Below are 19,079 nucleotides of genomic sequence, written 5' to 3'. Positions count from 1 at the left end.
AGATGTCTTCTCTGAATCCTCTTTTGGCAAGAAAGACTTTTCCAATTATTGGGGGACTGTTACAGACTCAAAAGTTAACTTGTTCTTGGCAAGTCTGTATGAAAAGTTATAAATAATTGCACGAAAGCCAATAATATCTTGGGTCAACAGCCCTGATATTTGATGCTAAGTTGAGGTCAGTCTTGGTCCTGCCCTTGAATTTCACTGTCAAAGCCCATGTGGTCTTTAGGATCCCAGCATGGATCTAACATAGGCTGCAAATTCTTACATTCTCACGTTCTTAGAGAACAGGCTGAAAACAAAGAACGCTCCTACCAAGCAAAGACCATATTGCTTCATGGGGAGATGGCAACTGGGTCTACCTCTCACATGACCCGAGGGGGGTCCTGCTGCGGCTTTGCCACCCCTCAGATTTAAATGAAAATCACATTTATCTCTAAGTCCTCTGTCTTTCCTACGAATGCTCTTGCTGTTAACACAAATGCAGAACGCCAGTACGATTTTAGCAGAGGGCTGCTTTGAGCTGAGTCGCCAGACCACGGGTTCAATTATCTTGTGGGCCAATCTTATCTTCTGGGTAGCGATAATGGCTAACATTTATTGAGCACTGATTCTCTGTTAGGAACTTTGCCAAGAGTCTAACGCTTGGTTTTCTCATCAGCCCTATGAGATTGGTACCACCTGTTTTACAGATGAAAGAGCTGAGCCCCAGAGCAGTGAGTGACTGGGTCACATCACACAGCATGGACATCACCAAGCTGAGAGCTGACCCTGGCCCATCCACCTCTGGGGTTCCCACCTTAGCCTTGGCGGTGGGTGGTCTTCTTTATCATTCCTGCCTCAACCTGAAAACTAAGATCCCATTGCACACAATAAGCTTTGAGGTGTGGTTTTAGATGCACCCAGGAGGTCCTTACCCAGCGTTGCCTAGAATAATACCTCCCCTTCAGAAGTCCCCCAGTTAGGGCTCTGTCCCTTAGCTGATGTCCCTGATCCCGGAGGAAAGCAGAGCTGCCCCTGGAATGATGAATATTGTTAACGTCTGCTTTCGCAGATGACGCTTCAAACTTTAGATGTTGACGGGACAGGGGTGGCTGGAAATCGTGAGTAGAGGTGATGGGCACCAAACTGAGAGCACAGAATGAAAAGTCTGTGGCACTTTTTGTGGCCAAAGTCACCTTTACTTGTTCCCTAGTCATGTCCTTGGTCCCCAGATAGAGCTTTACTTGGAAACGGTGACTAAACCTCCCATAATCTTCACCTGCATCTTCCTGAGTTAGTTGGTCTTTTACATGTGACCCTAAACAGACAAGGTTTCACCCCTGCCTTTTAGGAGACTGTAAGTGAGAAGAATGAAAACATGCCAAAACTAATTACTTCACTCAAATAAATACATACATTCAGTACATAATCAGTTGTACTATTGGAATTTTTATTCCTGCGTTACCCGGACTGCTTCCTCATCTAACCATTCAACGGAAATTTCCGTACCCTTAAGTCCTAGGAGAATTGGACTTCATTTTTCTTAAGACCTGTCCACATATTCACAAAGAGGTTTAAAAAGGCCTTTGTCCCTCTTTCATTATAGCTTTCTAAGCTAGTCAAACAGACAGGGTGAGGAAATCAAGAGTAATGAAAGGAATATGTTGAATTGTCTGTGGTATTACTCTGACACTTTTATGAAGCCTAAAGCAATTTCGTCTTCTATTTTTAAGTAATAAGAATAAAATATTGTTTGTTAACGTAAAGAACTCATTTATTCAATACATATCTGATGAATTATTCCCAAAGAGGCAGACCTCGGGGATAATGCCGGTTCAGTTCCAGACCACCACAATAAAGCAAATATTGCAGTAAAGCAGCTCACACGAATTTTTTGGTTTCCCAGTGCATACAAAAGTTACATTTAGGGACAAAGTGAGAGAGTAGCATTGACACAAACACACTACCAGATGTAAAATAGATAGCTAGTGGGAAGTTGCTGCATAACCTAGGGAGATCAACTCGATGATGGGAGATGACTTAGAGGGCTGGGATAGGGAGGGAGAGAGGGAGTCATGGGAGGGAGGGGATATGGGGATATATGTATAATTACAGCTGATTCACTTTGTTCTACAGCAAAAACTGGCACAACAGCGTAAAGCAATTATATTCCAATAAAGAGCTTAAAAAAGGTTACATTTACACCATACTGTAGTCCATTAAGTATGCAATAGCACTATGTCTAAAAAAGGTACATCCCTTAATTAAAAAATATTTCATTGATAAAAAATTCTAACCATGATCTGAAACTTCAGTGAACTGTAATCTTTTTGCTGCTAGAGGGTCCTGCCTTGATGCTGAGATGCTGGCTGACTGACTAGGGTGGTGGTTGCTGAAGGCTGGGTGACGGTGGCAATTTCTTAAAATTAAGCAGCAATGAAGCATTTCTCTGGAGCAGGCAACGCTGTTTGATAGCATTTTCCCCCCAGTAGAACGTCTTTCAAAATTGGAATCAATCCTCCCAAACCCTGCTGCTACTTTGTCAACTAAGTTTATTTAATATTCTAAATCCTAGGTGGTCATTTCAGCCATCTTCACCAGAAGGAGATTCCATCTCAAGAAACCACTTTCTTTGTTCCCCCATGAGAAGCAACTCCTCATCCACACAAGTTTATGGTGAGATTGCAGCAATTCAGTCCCATCTTCAGGCTCCACTTCTATTTCTAGTTCTCTTGTTGTTTTCACCACATCGGCAGTTACTTCCTCCACTGGAGTTTTGAACCCTTCAAAGTCATCCATGAGTACTGGAATCAACTTCTCCCAAACTCCTGTTTATGTTGATACTCTGACCTCTCCCTATGAATCATGAATGTTCTTAGTGGCATTAAGAATGGTAAATTCTTTCCAGAAGGCTTTCGATTTGTTTTGCCCAGATTCATCAGAGGAATCACCACGCATGGCAGCTACAGCCTTACAAAACATATTTCCTAAATAATAAGACTTGAAAATCAAAATGACTCCTTGATCCACGGGCTGCAGATTGGATGTTGTGTCAGCAGGCATGAACACAATATGAATCTTGTCCCTCTTCATCAGAGCTCTTGGGTGACCAAGTGCATTGCCGATGAGCAGAAATATTTTGAAAGAAATATTTTACTAAGAAGTAGGCCTTAAGAGTGGACATGAAATATTCAGTAAACCATGTTGTAAAGAGATGCACTGTCGTCCAAGCTTTGTTGTTTCCTTTGCAGAGCACAGGCAGGGTAGATTTAGCATCCTTTTTAAAGGCCCTAGGATTTTCAGATGGTAAATGAGCACTGGCTTCTACTTAGAGTCACCAGCTGTGTTAGCCCCTAACAAGAGAGCAGCCTGTCTTTTGACGCTTTGAAGCCAGGCATTGACTTCTCCTCTCTAGCTATCAAAGTCCTAGGGCATCTTCTTCCGATAGAAGGCTGTTTCATTCACATTAAAAATCTGTTGCTTAGTGCATTCACCTTTGTGAATTATCTTAGCTAGATTTTCTGGATAAATTCCTGCAGTTTCTACATCATCACTTGCTGCTTCACCTTGCACGTCAATGTGGTCGAAATGGCTTCTTTCCTTAAACCTCATGAACTAACCTCTGCTGGCTTCAAACGTCTTCTGTGGCTTCCTCACCTGTCCCAGTCTTCACAGAATGGGAGAGGCTTCTGGATCAGGCTTTGGCTTAAAGGACTGTTGTGGCTGGTTTGATTTTCTACCTAGACCGCTAAAACTTTCTGCATATCAGCAATAAGGCTGTTTCACTTTCTTATTCGTGTGTTCACCAACATAGTACCTTTAATTTTTATCAAGAACTTTTCCTTCGCATTCACAACTTGACTGTTTGGCACAAGAGGCCTAGTTTTTGGCCTCTCTCTGCTTTCAACATGCCTTCTTCACTAAGCTTAATCATTTCTGGGTTTTGATTTAAAGTGGGAGACTTACCTAGAGGGGTGGGATAGGGAGGGTGGGAGGGAGGCTTGGGAGGGAGGCTCAAGAGGGAGCAGATATGGGGATTTATGTATAAATACAGCTGATTCGCTTTGTTGTACAGTGGAAACTGGCACAACAGTGTAAAGCTATTATACTCCAATAAAGATCAAAAAATAAAAAATAAAGTGGAAGACGGGCAACGCTTCCTTTCACTTGAACACTTAGAGGTCACTGCAGGGTAATTAGCCTAATTTCAATATTTCTGTGTCTCAGGGAAGAGGGAGGCCCCAAAAGAGGGAGAGCGATGGGAGAACAGCTGGTCGGTGGAGCAGTCGGAACACACACAACATTTACCGATGGAGTTCACGGTCTTATATGGGTGAGGTTCAGGGCGCCCCCATAACAATTACAACAGCAACGTCAAAGACCACTGATCACAGATTACCACAACAAATATAATAATGAAAAGGTCTGAAATACTACAAGAATTATCAAAATGACACAGAGACACAAAGTGAGCAAATGCTGTCGAAAGAGTGGCACCTGTAGACTTGCTTTGATGCAGGGTGGCCACAAACCTTCAACCTGTCAAAAATGCAGTACCTGCAAAGCGCTATTAAACAAGGCATGCCTGTCTATATGGTACTTTGCTAGAGGCATGCCACGCTGCTTCTCAAGAAATCTGATTTTTGCCTATGTGCGCAGGACAAGAACTAGAAAAGCAGAATTTAGAGGATCTAAAAGAAAGCATCTACTAATTCTTTCCAAGTTCTTATTCTTCTTTTCCCTGGCACCCTAACTCTTTCATCTGTCTTTGGAACTCAGGCTCGTGGTGCTTAAAAATAGCACTTCAAGATGTGTCTGTGTCTATCTATACCCCTAACCCCCATATCTGCACCTATGATTGTACACAGTTACATCTGTCTACTGTTTTCTTTGAACTTCTTATTGAGACTTGATGAAGATGCTTGTTAAACCTGACGGCTGAAATACACCCCTGCTAGTGATTCCTATGTATCCAAACAACATCAATTGAAATGAGGAAGGCATCTTTAGAGGTTCTGAAATGTAAGGTAAGAAGACATAGGACTGGGAACATAAGTGCTACCTGGACTCTTGGAGAAAGGTAATTCAGGGAGATGAAATGCTGGCTATATAGTATTAAGTAAATGTGGATTTCTAGTATATGACTTGAAATCCTACAGTAAAAGAATATCAATAAGCATGTATGAAGGAAAGAATCAAAGAGTGCTTTTGATTTACTGGCTATGGGTCATATTTTACTCAAACAGAAAAGCCTATGCTGTCTAGAAGAAAAGTTATTTTAAAAGCTTTATATGGAAGAAAGGGGGGAAAAAAAGGACCTGCTCTGATAATCTCACTTGATTCGTTTCTGCAGAAAGCTCAGCTAGGACGTGGAGAGAGAAGAACCTCGTATGGTGATTCGTATCCAAGCTTCTCCACTGGAAAGACCCTGGAAGCTGGTCCTCAGTAGGGGTTCAGGCGTCACTGAGGTTCAAAGATGGTGTTTCTCCTGCCTGCATCACCTGGGGCACAGAACTGAATAAACGTGGAGAGCTGAGAACAGAGAATGAGGAAGGGCCCGGCTTCCTTTCCTAACGTACGTGTGTGTGTGTGGAGGGGGGGATGCGGGGGTGGGGGCAGGGGCGTGGTACCTGAAAGTGAGAAGTTGTAGAGACAGATGTCCCAGGAGCCAGGCCCGGGGATGCACGGGCAGTCCTCATGGACAATAATTTGCTCAGAAACTGAAGACTGCTGTGGGATCAGCTGGAAGACCCTGGGAAAGAGTCAAGAGAGGAGCTGGCACTGCCATGGAAAGAGTGTCCTGGAGGGGAAATGGCGAGCAAGAGACAGACATGGGCTTAGCAGAGTGCGTCAGCGGGAAGTACCGCATTAGGGATCTTCACTGAGAATCCTGTTGATACACTGACGGTCGATGAATGGTGGGCCGTAGACAGTGCATGAAATCTTGGAAGGTCTTAAAACTTCAAGCCCTGTTTCCTTCAATGAGGAAGAAATTGGTTGCAAAAGCATGGAAATCGACGAGCCAGGGAAATGACGGCAGAGGTGGGTGGCCCAGGGCAGGACCACAACAACGGGAACCCTTTTGCACTCCCTCAATTTTTACTAGGTAAGAACTTCATCTGTTTTATTTCATTCAATCCTCATGTTGTTTCAGTTATTTTGGTTCTAATATTTATGTTGCTGATGAGGAAACTTAAGCGTAAAGGCTAAGGAAGGTGGTGATCTAGGGCTCATGCCTGCTGTGGGGGGCGGTCAGGGCTCATGGCTGGTATTGATGGGCCACTTGCCTTTTAAAGAGCTAAGTCTGGGCTGAACATCAGGAAAAAGGGAAAAAAAATATGCATGGTCTCTGGTATCTCTTAAAGGACACAGAGAGTATGAAGACGAAGCTGATGCTATAAATATGATCTCAGTCACACGTTTCACAGAGACAATGTGGGAAGAGAAATTGTGTGGAAACTTATTTATGTTTCAGTAGAGTCTGTAAGAGTTGAATTAGGCAGACCCAGAGGGAGGGTTTCTAGGGAAGGGCTGATATTCCCAAAGAAGACAAACCTTTCTATTAGAATTGGTTTCCTCCCCTGACTCAGGTCTATCACATACTGCTTGGAAATTTCTGCCTCCGCTTGTTATGCTGATTAGTTATCTATGTCCAGCTGAGTTTCTAAAAACCCACTTTTTAAAATACTGAATGATTTCACGTGGTTATTGTGCTACTGGTCAGTCACAACAGAATATGAGTTGGTTGTATCTAAATCTTTTCTTTCTCATATCTAATCAAAATCTGTTTTCCTGAAGAAATGGATTTTGATAGAGACAAAGAACAGTCAGTAACTGTACAACACTAAAATGCACAGAACTTTCTTAAGCTCACCCAAAGTGGGATGGCCACTGTAAAGAAACTGGAAGTGAGGGCAAAGAGGCTCCAAGAGGGGTTGAGATGCATTTTTATTTATCACCACTCTTTACATAGGTCTAAGCTTATCACCCTGAAAAAAAATAAGAGGAAATATTCATCTTCCCCCGCTCGTATTACATGACCCCTCGATTTAAGGATGCAGAACACTGGTGAACGGAACTAGTGTGTGTCTATTGGCTCCACAAATAAAACTAACACCTATTAAAAAGAATTCTGTGTGCTAGTCTGAGATCCAAACTGCTATTTATATGATGTTGCTTATTGTTGCTTATTTTGTGGGAAAAGAAAGACACCAGGGATGTGATGAAATATTGAACTATAACTTTTGTGTAAGTTAGGGCTGTCTGTACTGCTTTGAGTCCTAGGAATAGAAGATAGTAGTTTCTCAACTTACCAAAAAACCACTGGTGGCCTGAAGATTACATCTTTAAAAGCACGAAACCCACTGTCAGCAAAACTATAAATAATCGTATGCTGGTTTTGGACTGTGCATGTAATACTATTAACACAACAGAAATGGATCACAAATTTCACATTTTATATTTTCTCTCCAATAATGCCTACTTGTCTCTATTAAGCCATCAAGTCTATTTTACCACTCGCGGTTGTTAGTCAGGACATATGTTTGCTAATTTGTTAGCTGGAATTATCTTTGCCCTACAAAAAGAAAAACAACAAAACTCCCCCAAAACCAGAAAACAAAACCCACCCTATTCTGTAGTTCCAAGTGGGAGCAGGAGCTGTCATGTATCCCATTAACACTGGATTTCAATCAACCAAGCTGACCACTCCCTTGATGAAATAATCACAGAAATTCACCCACAAATAGTATGCACCCACATTGACGTGCATGCGACCATCTAATCAGCAGTCTGGCTTGGATCAGCTTTTTTTAAGCTCTGTGGTTCATGAGACTCTGTCTTGCTTTTGAATTAAAGAGGTGCAAGTGAATTCAGCATCATCTTTAGAGATGATCTAGATGGGAAACTATCACTATCTTTGACCTTCTTTAGGAGGCTTAAAGCATATTCAGGGATCCCCCAGCCATATAGAGGGCTGATGGGTCCTGTATGCAGATGGACCAGGCCATCTGGACCAGTTCTCCTTTCAGATGCCTGCTTTAGGCCATTTCCTTATTTATCGCAGACAATGAAGGGATTAAAGACAATGGGGAAATATCAGTAAGTTAAATGATTTTGTTTGCATAGCTGGGTTAAAGAAAGGTGGGAAAAGTCAGTACAACCCAATGGCTGAAATTGCAGTTGATGATTTTCTGTGGGTTTTGATTATCCATGACTTGCCGATCCTCTCGTATCACACAGAAGACATGGGAAAGAATAAATAGAAGCATAAACGTGGTTGAAGTGTTTTATGTGTCATGTATGTCGTCTTTAGAGTCACAAAACTCTTTTCAGATTGGAATCACATTTTTGCAACAACTTTGCATTAAGGTAAACGTAACATACACACATATATCCACACATACGCAATACCAACAGCGACGAACGTATTCTTGAGAAATCTGAGACCTTATGTCCTACTCCATCATGCATCCCCACCTCTAGTCGGACTACTCGGTACACAGAAGGCTCCATGTTTTCTCCATGACTTGTCCATGTACATCCTTCACAGGAATTGAGATTCCCATTCTCTTACCTTTCTCCAAATCCCACTTCCTACAGGAAACATTCTGGAACAATCCACCCAGCCACCACTGACCTCTTCCTCTTTGACCTCCTCCCAGAATCATCAATGTAGCACTGGAAGGGATGCTGCCTAATTTGGCCTCTGGTTTAATTCATCTGAATTCATCCTGTTTACCCAACTAGATTGCATGGGGGGGGGGGGGGTGTTGAAACTTGATTTCTGCATCTAAGACACACCAAGCAGAGTGCCTACTTAGCACACAGAGCTCCTCAATACAGAGCTCTTTACCCACCATTTTAAAAGGAAAACAACCCAACAAATCCCAATGCTAGCCTCTAGCTGTTCTGTTGTCATTAAGAATGAGGCAATATTCCTGAAATCCCGTAGAACCTTTCCTCCAAACAGATAGTAATCCTTTCCCACAGACTATCTCACTTAGATTTCATAAAATCCTGGAATGGAAGGCAAGGAAGGGCAGAAAATATAATGCCAAGACTTTTATATCCCTCTTAGAAAGCACACACAGGAAGCGGTGGCACCTTCGGTGGCTCAGATGTTTGACGCCCGCCCCACCTGTTAGACAGGTACAGCAAAACCTCCATTAACCAGACCCATCTACCCAGAACGCTCAGTTAAACAGAAGCATGATCCTTCACGCCTTAAAAGAAAGAAGTGAATGATAGCAAAAACAAGATCAAGGATTTATTTCTAAATCCACATCCTTGGAGGGTTCTGAGCCTACTACACATTGATTTCGTACGTCTTCCTAGATATAGTAATTGATCATTGCAATAACAAGGAACGTGTAACGAGCGCTTCTTCTCAGCCAGGAATCAAGCAAAGTGCTTTAAACACCTCATCTCATTCGGTCCTTACAAAGAACCTACAGAGCCTTCATTAATATTATACTCACTTCAGATAGCAAAACTGAGACACCTAGAAGTAAAGCAAGTTGCTCAAGATCACACAGCTGAGGGAGAGCCAGTGTTTGCACGTAACACTGTGTAATGCCTAAGCACAATTTCTATGCTCTGCAGACAATACACTATGTACCCAGAGCCAATCACAATTCTCAACCATGGAAGATTTTCCTGGTATTTTATAGCTACTAAATTGACATGTTGCCAACATACTCCAGAGTCATTCACAATATAATTTGGGGTGATAGAACTCTTAGCTCAACTCTCTAAAAAATTAACTAAACAGATCCCATGCTCTACCTCCAACCCTGCATTCTGCTCATTCAGGGTCTTCATGGACTCAAGAACTGTAGGAAAAAGAGAGTAGGGGAGGAAGAATTTGTTGGCCCTATTTTGCAGATTAAAACCGCATTACCATCAATTTGTTGGAAATAAGGGATGGATTAATAACAGAAAAAACACTGGGGAAGAGTTCAAATTTTGGCCTCCCCCACATTTCCTGAGTGCCTGGAGGGTGATCTGAAAGAAAACTGGGTGCATGACCTCTGGCTGTTATAGGTATAAATTATTGGAGCAACGTTGTGGGGGGGAGGTATATTTGCTTAGCTCAGTCATATTGGGAGACGTTGGGGTGAATTCGTGTTGATGAGGGACAACTGCATTAGTCAGGACAGGAGCTGATAAAGCAAATATTCCTGTTTACGTCAAATTTTTATTGCCCAGTGATCCTTAGAAAAACCCTAGCGGCCTGGGTTCTCTGAGGCGCTTACCTGGTGGTAAAGCTCAAGTCGTTCGCCATGCTCCTGTGTTTCACTGGGTAGGAGTCCTGTGTTTTTGGACCATGGCATTCCTTCGGGTTGTTTCTCGTCACCATGACTGTAGTCCCTGCAACGGCAGAGCCATCCTGGTGAGTAGCCATCACAGCCCTTTGTGTGGGATTCCTGGACCATTCCTATTGGCTGAGACAGCGCTAGGCCCTTCACTGGGGAGAAGCTGAGCATCCTCAGCTACAGACTGGTTCTAAGAGGATGGTTTGTAGAAAACACTTTAACTTCCTTCTACAGAGTTAGAGAGTGGGTGAAAATGATTGTGAGGATGTTAATTCCATGTGGTATGCTTACAATAAGTACCTACTGAGTACTTTCTTATCCACTCTGCACTTTTCTAATCCATCATTCTTCCCATCTCATCCAAGAGTGTAGCACTTGGGGAGCCTTTTTGCTGACAGCAGAGTCTTCGGCCACTACGGGACTCTAAGAAAAGATCACTATACAAGACCACTACTCTCTTCTGCAGATACTGTCAGGCTGCAATTCACTCTCCTTGGACACTGCTTCCTTTTGCTTCATTTTTCCTTCAAGGATTCCTTTATTATTTATTTTAACTTTTGAAGAATCTTAATCTCACATGGGATATGTCTCAAAACATATGTGAATTTCCACTTCTGGAAATGATATGAAAGTAGACAATCTTCTCATCTGCAAAGTGGGGATAAGACTGGGACCTCAATGGGTGATTGTTGAGGATACATGCAAGAATGTGTGAAATTTCATTATTAAATGAGCAACAGGAAGCTGCTTTGAGATGGAAAAAGACTGACACGTGACCCATTATTTCTTCCTGCTGCCGTATGTTGATAACCCCATTGCACCTGTTTTATTCCAACAGAGATTTAACCCAGGAATCCTTTCAAGGCACTGGGCTAGGAAGCCATCGTTGCTCAATTAGAATTGGCACTTGGTACGGTGATGAAAATAACATTCTCAAGGATGCTTTGGAAGTTAAATGCTTTTCTGTCACTATTCAGAAACCCTGCGTGATCTGCTTGCCTGAACCTGATCGCCAGGTGATCAGAGATGGGGAGACTGCCTGGGAAGAAGTAACCGAGGAGATGGACAAAGTCAAAGAGGAGCCGTTACTGCTCTTCCTCCTCTGCCCACCTTAGTGAAGAAAAGAGACATGACTTTTCCTCCTGTGTCAATTTAAGAATCTCTCTGTACTTAGATACTCAGAATGGGATGTTCCTCTGGAACAAGGCTTTAAACCCACGCCTCACCAGGTTTTGAACAATGGCAGACAGAAAAAGCCACAAAAACATCTTGGTATCGCTCTTCTTTTGATGTAATTCTTTCTGAGCCATTTTAATCTGAAGAAAATATCAACGGAGTCAAAACACTTTGGGAAGAAGAGGGACATCCTTTGGATATGTGATCTGTCTGTTTAAATCACCTGTAATTGCATCATACAGGTGTGCTAAGAGCCAAGTTCGGAATAAGATTGCTCCCTACCTGTAATCCTTAGAAGCCTTCACTTACATATGGAATTATGATGGGGTTTTTCAGGGTGACTGATGTTTCCTTATTTTGTGGTTACCCTTTGCCCTGGGGGGAACGGCTTGGGAAGGGAACTTCTGAAGGAAAATCTGAGCGAGGACTAGCGTGTTGCCAACTGTCAGTCTTTAAAGGCTCGCCAGCTTAGTACGTGTGATGGAAACTGAGCCGTGGAATGTAAAAGGTGACATGCCTGAACTGGTCTGGGAACAAAAGAACTTTCGGGAAATTTCTGCTTTCTCAGAGCCTCACTCTCCAGCCAACAACTTGTGCCAGGTATCAAAATAAAGATGGGAGGGGATAGGTGGGTGAGGTGAGTGCTAGGTAAGAACCTCTCTAACTTTTTGCTAAATAAAGCTTTGATATATACACACTACTATACATAAAATAGATCACGCATAGGGACCTACTGTAGAGCACAGGGAACTCAATATTCTGTAACAACCTGTATGGGAAACAAGTCTAAAAAAGAGTGGACATATGTATATGTGTAACTGAGTCACTTTGCTGTACACCTGAAGCTAACACAACATTGTGAGTCAACTATCCTCCAATAAAAAGTATTAAAAATACATAAATAAATAATAAATGTAGTTGTCACAGAAAACAAAACAAAACAAACCAAAAAAAAAAAAAAAAGCGTTGAATCTTCCCCTGTGTCCTTCTTAACAAAATCTCTCCTGAAAACACATGAATGATTTGCATCATGTTGGAAGCTTTCACGATTATGGAAGTACATGCATGGCTGTGCGGGCCAGACGGCCCAGTCTCGTGAGGATGGGGGCAGTCTCTGGCTGGGTGTTGCTGGCTGCTTGAAGGGAAGAGAAATGGTCCACGTGCTCTCTTTGGTCCCTTCAACTCTAAATTCTATAATCCTAATGAGTTTCACAAAAAAGTCTGAAAGCGCCCTCTCTACCAGGTGGCAGAGAGGGCTGTTAAGAACATGCAGCAATCTCTTACTGCCCTTCCCCCCAGTGTCCTCGCTGCTTCAAACATTTGGGGGGAAAAAAGCACAGAAAAAAATAAAACTAGGAAGCAAAGTCCCCATCTCTCGAGGCAGCAGGTAAGCAATTGACGTTTCTCTGATTTCACTCTAAGAGAGTTTGATCATTTGATTTATTTATATTTTAATCTATTTAGCTACAGCTGACAGTGTGCAAATAATTATGTTTTCACATTTTAGGCAAGAGAAAATGAAATGAATTTTTGCCTAATGCCCTAACCAGGCTGTTAGTGGCTTGCCATGGCTTCCTATGACTTCTCTGTGGATATTCTACAGAGGGCATTCATATAAAGCATTAGATGTCACAACAGACATGGCATCTAAGACCTGTGAGTGACTGAAAAAGAGTGAAAGCCCTATGTATGGCCAACAACTTGATTATCATTCTCCCATCTTCAAGAAGTGATTTCCTTTCCACGTACAGGCAAGCATTTCCCTTCCTGGCACACATGACAGGAATGTGTATTAAGACATGCCTCATGTATGATATCCACATGGACAGCAAAGATTCTACTCCTTTCTATCCCCCTCATGAAGTCCTATCTTAGGGACTTCCCTGGTGGCGCAGTGGTTGAGAGTCCACCTGACAATGCCGGGGATGAGGGTTTGAGCCCTGGTCTGGGAAGATCCCACATGGCAGGAAGCAACTAAGCCCGTGCGCCACAACCACTGAGCCTGCGCTCTAGAGCCTGTGAGCCACAACTATTGAGCCCGCATGCCACAACTACTGCCTAGAGCCCGTGCTCCGCAACGAGAAGCCACTGCACTGAGAAGCCCACGCACCACAACAAGAGTAACCCCTGCTCTCCACAACTAAAGAAAGCCTGCGCACAGCAACCAAGACCCAACACAGCCAATAAATAAATAAATAAATTTATTCAAAAAAGAAGAAATCCTATCATACTCCAAATGAGTGAACATAATTCCTGCCTTGTTTGGTGGATTCTGAATCTGCTCCAATTTACTAAATAGCTACACTGTTACAGAATTTAGTATCTGCCAGTCACTGTGACACACCTGAGAAGTGATACCGCATATTCTGGCTAAGAAACACTGCTCTAGGAGCTGAAGAAGCAGCAGGACAAGAGATCAGGCCGATGCCTTCCTCTTGCAAAAGTAGGGATAACATTCATCAATGTATTTTTTTTTCTCTTATATATCTGTTCATGATCAGAACTTCAGGAAAATTCTTACAGCCACAAAAGACGGCATGGATTGGTGTGAAGAGAGGCTAGATCCAGGGAAACCAGCTAGGAGGCTACTGTAATCATTGGGATGAAAAATAAAGCGGGTCACAGCCGAGGGGGAGACGGACACCAAGGACTGGAGAAAATGGAGCCCCGTGGCCATCGGAAGGCCTGACTACAAGGACAACGGCAACTGTCGTGAATACAGGAACACAAGACGTTGGCGTATGGCCTTTGTGGACTACTACCGGGTTGTCTTCCTTTTTATTGGAATTGGGTGGACATGTGGTCCCTGGCCCTGCTTTAGAGAAGAGGCATTTAGGAATGCCTCTGCTGTCTCTCCTACCTACGGCCATTGGTGTGGGAGGAGAGCTCGGATGACTTCCAGCCAAGCTAGGGAGATGAGCTGGTACATTCACAGCGGGGGTTAGAGCTCAGTCTTCTGGGTCTGGAATCCTCATCCCTAGGGAACACTGGCTGGGGGACTGCCTTCTTAAAGAGGTCAATTAGTCTGCGGTGGTGATGAAAAAAGGGACCCCAGGCTACCCCTAAAGAAAACAATGAAGCAGGGTACATTCAAGTTTGGACCTCCTATTCAAGCCACTTCTTATCATCTCTGCCTGTCCCTGACTCCTTTTCACACCATCTTTCCAATTTCCTCTGCGTAATCCCCCTCTCCATTACTCGTGACTCCATCACAAACATTAACATCTTAAGGAGGAATCTGAAGCAGTTCTCAGGGTGTGGGGATTCGGGGAATTTGGACACAGCTTTCCTAAGGTCACTTTCCCATTGCCCACTGTCTCCACCCCGTCATGTACACAGACCCACACGTGCTCCTCCCCGTCCTGGTTGAAGACCACAGCTCTAAAAACGTAGGCGTTAGAGAATTCAGTGCTGAAATGGCAGGCAGTGAACTGTATAGCAGGGGCTGGGAAACTTTCTGCCCAGTAACTTCTCTAATTACATATGATTCCTCCCGCTCTGGAGGCTGGCCATGGTCTTCATGCTCTGAATCCAAAAGGCACCCGGGAATGGGTTCAGGTAAGTGTAATCTACCAGGACTTCTCTGCTAATTCTTATTTCATCTGAATTTTATTGATGAGAAAAATAGTGAGATTCTTTTTGAGTTTGTCTTCCCATGGGTTCTGCGATAATTACCATATATGTCATAGTTACTATTTGCCAGGAACTGTTCTTAATGCTTTCTGTATGAATAAACTCAATTTGTGTACTCTTTATGTACCAATATTCTCATTTAATCCTCTGAGATATGTAACATTATCACCAACGTTTTACAGAAATCTGAAACACTCTGAGAGCTTAAATAATTTGCCTAAAGTCACACAGCTAAGTGAGCAAGGCAGAATCCAACGATCTTAACCACCATACCCTGCTGTCTCTCTAGAATGTTAGGTTATGAACTTAAGGGGAGAACCTCTGGTATGGTTGTATTTAGAAAAAAACAATGGAAGTGAACAAAGAAGGATTACAAATCACGGAAAATCAGAACTGAAAAGGTCCATAGAGGTGATGAGAGTTTAGAAAGGATGACACTGAGATCCCAGAAGGTGATGTGTCTTCCCTAAACCACAGCCAATCAGTGCATGGCCGTGGTCAGAATTTAAGTCTTTTGACTTCTCATTGAGTTTGGGAGGTGGAAGAAGTTGGTGAGACTGAGCAAGCTTAATTATCTCAGTGACGAGATAATTCTTTAAAGAGGGTGGACTGGGGATACACTTCACCTGGCTCTGAAATGTAAAATATTCACCCTGGAATCTGTACTAACTCGAAGTCAGTACGTTTTCCATCTGTCATCTATTGGTAAGTTCTTAAGTCCTTTTAGAAAGTTAATTCTCAGGGATAATTTCCAAGACATTATCATGACTTTTAAATCTATAAGGCCAAGCAGTCCCCTTCTACAATGATGTCCTCTTTGGCACATTTTTGGCTAGAACTAACTTTCCAGATTCAAAGTCACACACAAGTCCACTCCCCCAGCCACCAGACTCTGAGTATTTCATGGTACTCTGCTGCCATCGCCTGGCAGACTGAAGTAAGAACAGTGGGCTCACTCACTGCCTGCTCTTTAAGAATCTTGGTTCCAGATTAATTCGAGTTGTCCTGGATGCAGTAAAGCGGTGATGGAGCATCAGTATGGCGCAAGAAGAAAAAAAATGGTTCTATTATGAGAAGAATGAAAGGTTCTGGGGAAGATCAAACATTAGATTGTAAATGGAAAGTCTTATTGATTCCCTAGATACTATAAATTCCACGTCACTGAAGTGGGTAAAATTTGGCATTATCTATTGATGCAAACATGAAGGCAGAGCCCTTCTCTTTATACAAAAATCTTTCCGTCTTTGTACTAGAGCAATGCATTTCCTGCTTTAAAATATTCATAACAAAACCACACTTAAAAGCCAGCTAAGTACATAGATGATTATTCAATTTATAAAATATTTTTGTTTTGCATAATGACAGCCTTACATACATGAGTGTGTATGATTTATCTGCAAAAGTTTGCTTCATACACTGTGTTCACAGGGATATGTCTACTGCAGGAAACCATGCTGAATTTTCATATATATAAAGATATGTATAATGAGACAGTACTCAATGTATTTTTTTTTCTTTCTTAGTCACCCGTTCTTTAATGGGGTTTCTCCATTTAGTCAGCCTCATCCATTGCCTCAAGAAACATTCACATTGCTACAGGATGCAAAAAGAATCAATGTGTAACTTCTGAATCCCAAATAGGGTCTTGAAGTCCATGTAATTAACAGCATCCTTCTGACTCAAGTGTTCAGTTGCAAATCCTATAGGCAATAGAGACTTAAGGAAATGACACAGGAATAGTTTCTTTCTATGCCTAAAACTGTCTTGGATTTTCAAGGAAAAATTCAAAGAGTAAGAGAAAATAGACGGGGTTAAGATAAAGCTTTTACTTCGGCATGTGGAACGGAAGCATAAAAAGTTCCCCGTGTTATGCAGCAGCTTCCCCCTAGATGACTGTGATGACCTAGCGGGGTGGGACAGGGAAGGAGGCGGAGGAGGCAGAGGGAGGTGGAGGAGGCAGAGGGAGGCGGAGGGAGGGAGGGAGGGGGAGGTTGTGGGGGGGCAGTTTGTGGGAGGCTCAGGAGGGAAAGGATAATAGGGGGATATATGCATAGGGGATATATGTATAAATACAGCTGATTCACTTTGTTGTACAGCAGAAACTGGCACAACCGTGTAAAGCAAGTATACTCCAATAGAACTAAAAAAAAAAAAGTTCCCTGGACCTGCTTCTACAGGAAATAACAGTAACTAGTGAAAATTCACACACACGCACACATACGCACGCACACACACACGCACGCGCACGCACACATACACACGCCCATTTAAAATCTCTAGGGATTGTCCAGCAGGCATGTAGCAAATGAAGACAATTTATTCAAAAAATTACACCAAATCTTACAAAGAACTACAAGAGCCACAGGCACCTGAGCCACGGCTTCCTTTGCTCCAACGCCAGCTGAGTGTGACAGAAGCTCTATTTCAGATAAGTGTTCCCAGGAATACAGAGCTCCCCCTCCCTCCAGCTCCCAGCCAAGGGCTGTGATGTATGTTGGGGAGGGGCAGGGCGCCAGCACTTCTCACCCCCCAGCCCCCTGGTGCAGAGGCTAAGCTGCAGGTGAGCACAGACAGGAGGATGGAGTCTCCCTTCCCCCACACCGCCCCCACTCACGGGGCAGAGGCCCTGCCCGGCATCACAGGGTGAAAGCCTTGGAGCACTGAATATCCTCATCCCAGCTCACACCCAAGCCTGACATTTCACAGCAGGAGAGGCAAGCCAAGACCAGAAGCCACCACCACTGCCCAGGGCCCCGTGTCAGTTCCAGAGAGGAGGATGACCGTTTCTACCCCAGCTCCTGGGCTGTGGCTCAGAGATTCTGCCCAGTGGGAGAGGCAGGCAACTTGAATAGAGAGCTCTGATGCTCTTCCCAAGGGAACTGGCTTTGCTTGGAGCAGAGTGTGGAGAAGCTCAAGCCCAAGGGTGTTCTTGAAAACAATGGTGATTTTGGTGGCAAATATCAATAATTAAGTGGAAGCTGGTAGCTCCATGAGAGCAGCAAGGTAAGCCATCAGTCAGAATTTATTTTACTACAGTGAACTAGGAAAAGGGACAGCTAATAAGTGCTCTCTCAGGGTCAGGACAAACCTCAGACTGGCCTCAGGAACTGCTTCTGCAAAGGGGCTTGAATTTAATTGGCTAATACCGTGGAGCAATACATGCCTCGGGGTATTGTCAAAAATAATAGAATTATCAGTAGCCTAAGAGCTGGGTGTGATACCAACGGAGGCAGAGAACTTAACAGGGAGTCAGGGAAGGAGACAGTTACAAAGGGCCCAGTTAAAACCAGGGTCCTCCCAGGGTGACTATGTGCATGTCCAAGGCTACACACTCTGGATGGGCAACATCAGAGGCATCACACTGCAGGGGAACTCAAGGTCAATGAAACAGTCCAGCCAAGCCACTAACCCACTAATCAAGCAAGCAATGACAACCACCACCCCTGGTGTCCAGACTTGCTACACTGAAAATTTTGTGCTTCAGATTATACGAAGAAAATGAAACACCAAGCCACAGAATGGAAGGAAATATTTGCACATCACTTATCTGACAAGGGACAGGTACCTAGTATATTTATAGACCTAATGCAATTTAATAATAGAAAGGCAATAGCCCAATTTAAAAATGGGCGGAGGATTCGAGCACACATTTCTTCAAAGAAGATATACAAATGGACAATAAGATCCTTATTAAAAGATGCTCAACAGCTGTCACCATGAGGGAAATTAAGTTAAAATCACACTAAGATACCACTTTACACTCATTAGAAGGGCTATTTCTTTTTTTTAAGAAAAAGGAGAACAACAAGTGTTGGTTAGCATGTGGAGAAATGGGAACCCTTGCTCTTGTGCACTGCTGGTAGGACTGTCAAATAATATAGCTGCTTATTTGGATAATACAATATCCAAAAGTTGGACACACTCCAAGTGTCCGTCAACAGATGAAAGAATAAACAGAAGGCAGTGTATCCA

At 43.2% G+C, this 19,079-nt stretch overlaps 1 protein-coding gene across 1 annotated transcript in view; it reads right to left on the bottom strand.

The window, feature by feature from the left end:
* Positions 1-19,079, bottom strand: part of KCNU1 (potassium calcium-activated channel subfamily U member 1) — a 162,537-nt gene that overhangs the window by 59,105 nt on the left and 84,353 nt on the right. Inside the window, exon 19 of the mRNA XM_057697307.1 lies at positions 10,239-10,353. Within this exon, the coding sequence (XP_057553290.1) occupies positions 10,239-10,353 (115 nt within the window). The remainder of the gene's footprint in view (positions 1-10,238; positions 10,354-19,079) is intronic.

This window comes from Hippopotamus amphibius, chromosome 10 (assembly GCF_030028045.1).
Source record: "Hippopotamus amphibius kiboko isolate mHipAmp2 chromosome 10, mHipAmp2.hap2, whole genome shotgun sequence".
Classification (NCBI taxonomy): Eukaryota; Metazoa; Chordata; class Mammalia; order Artiodactyla; family Hippopotamidae; genus Hippopotamus; species Hippopotamus amphibius.
Note: the sequence above shows the minus strand (reverse complement) of the source record. Positions and strands in the feature narration are given on the sequence as shown.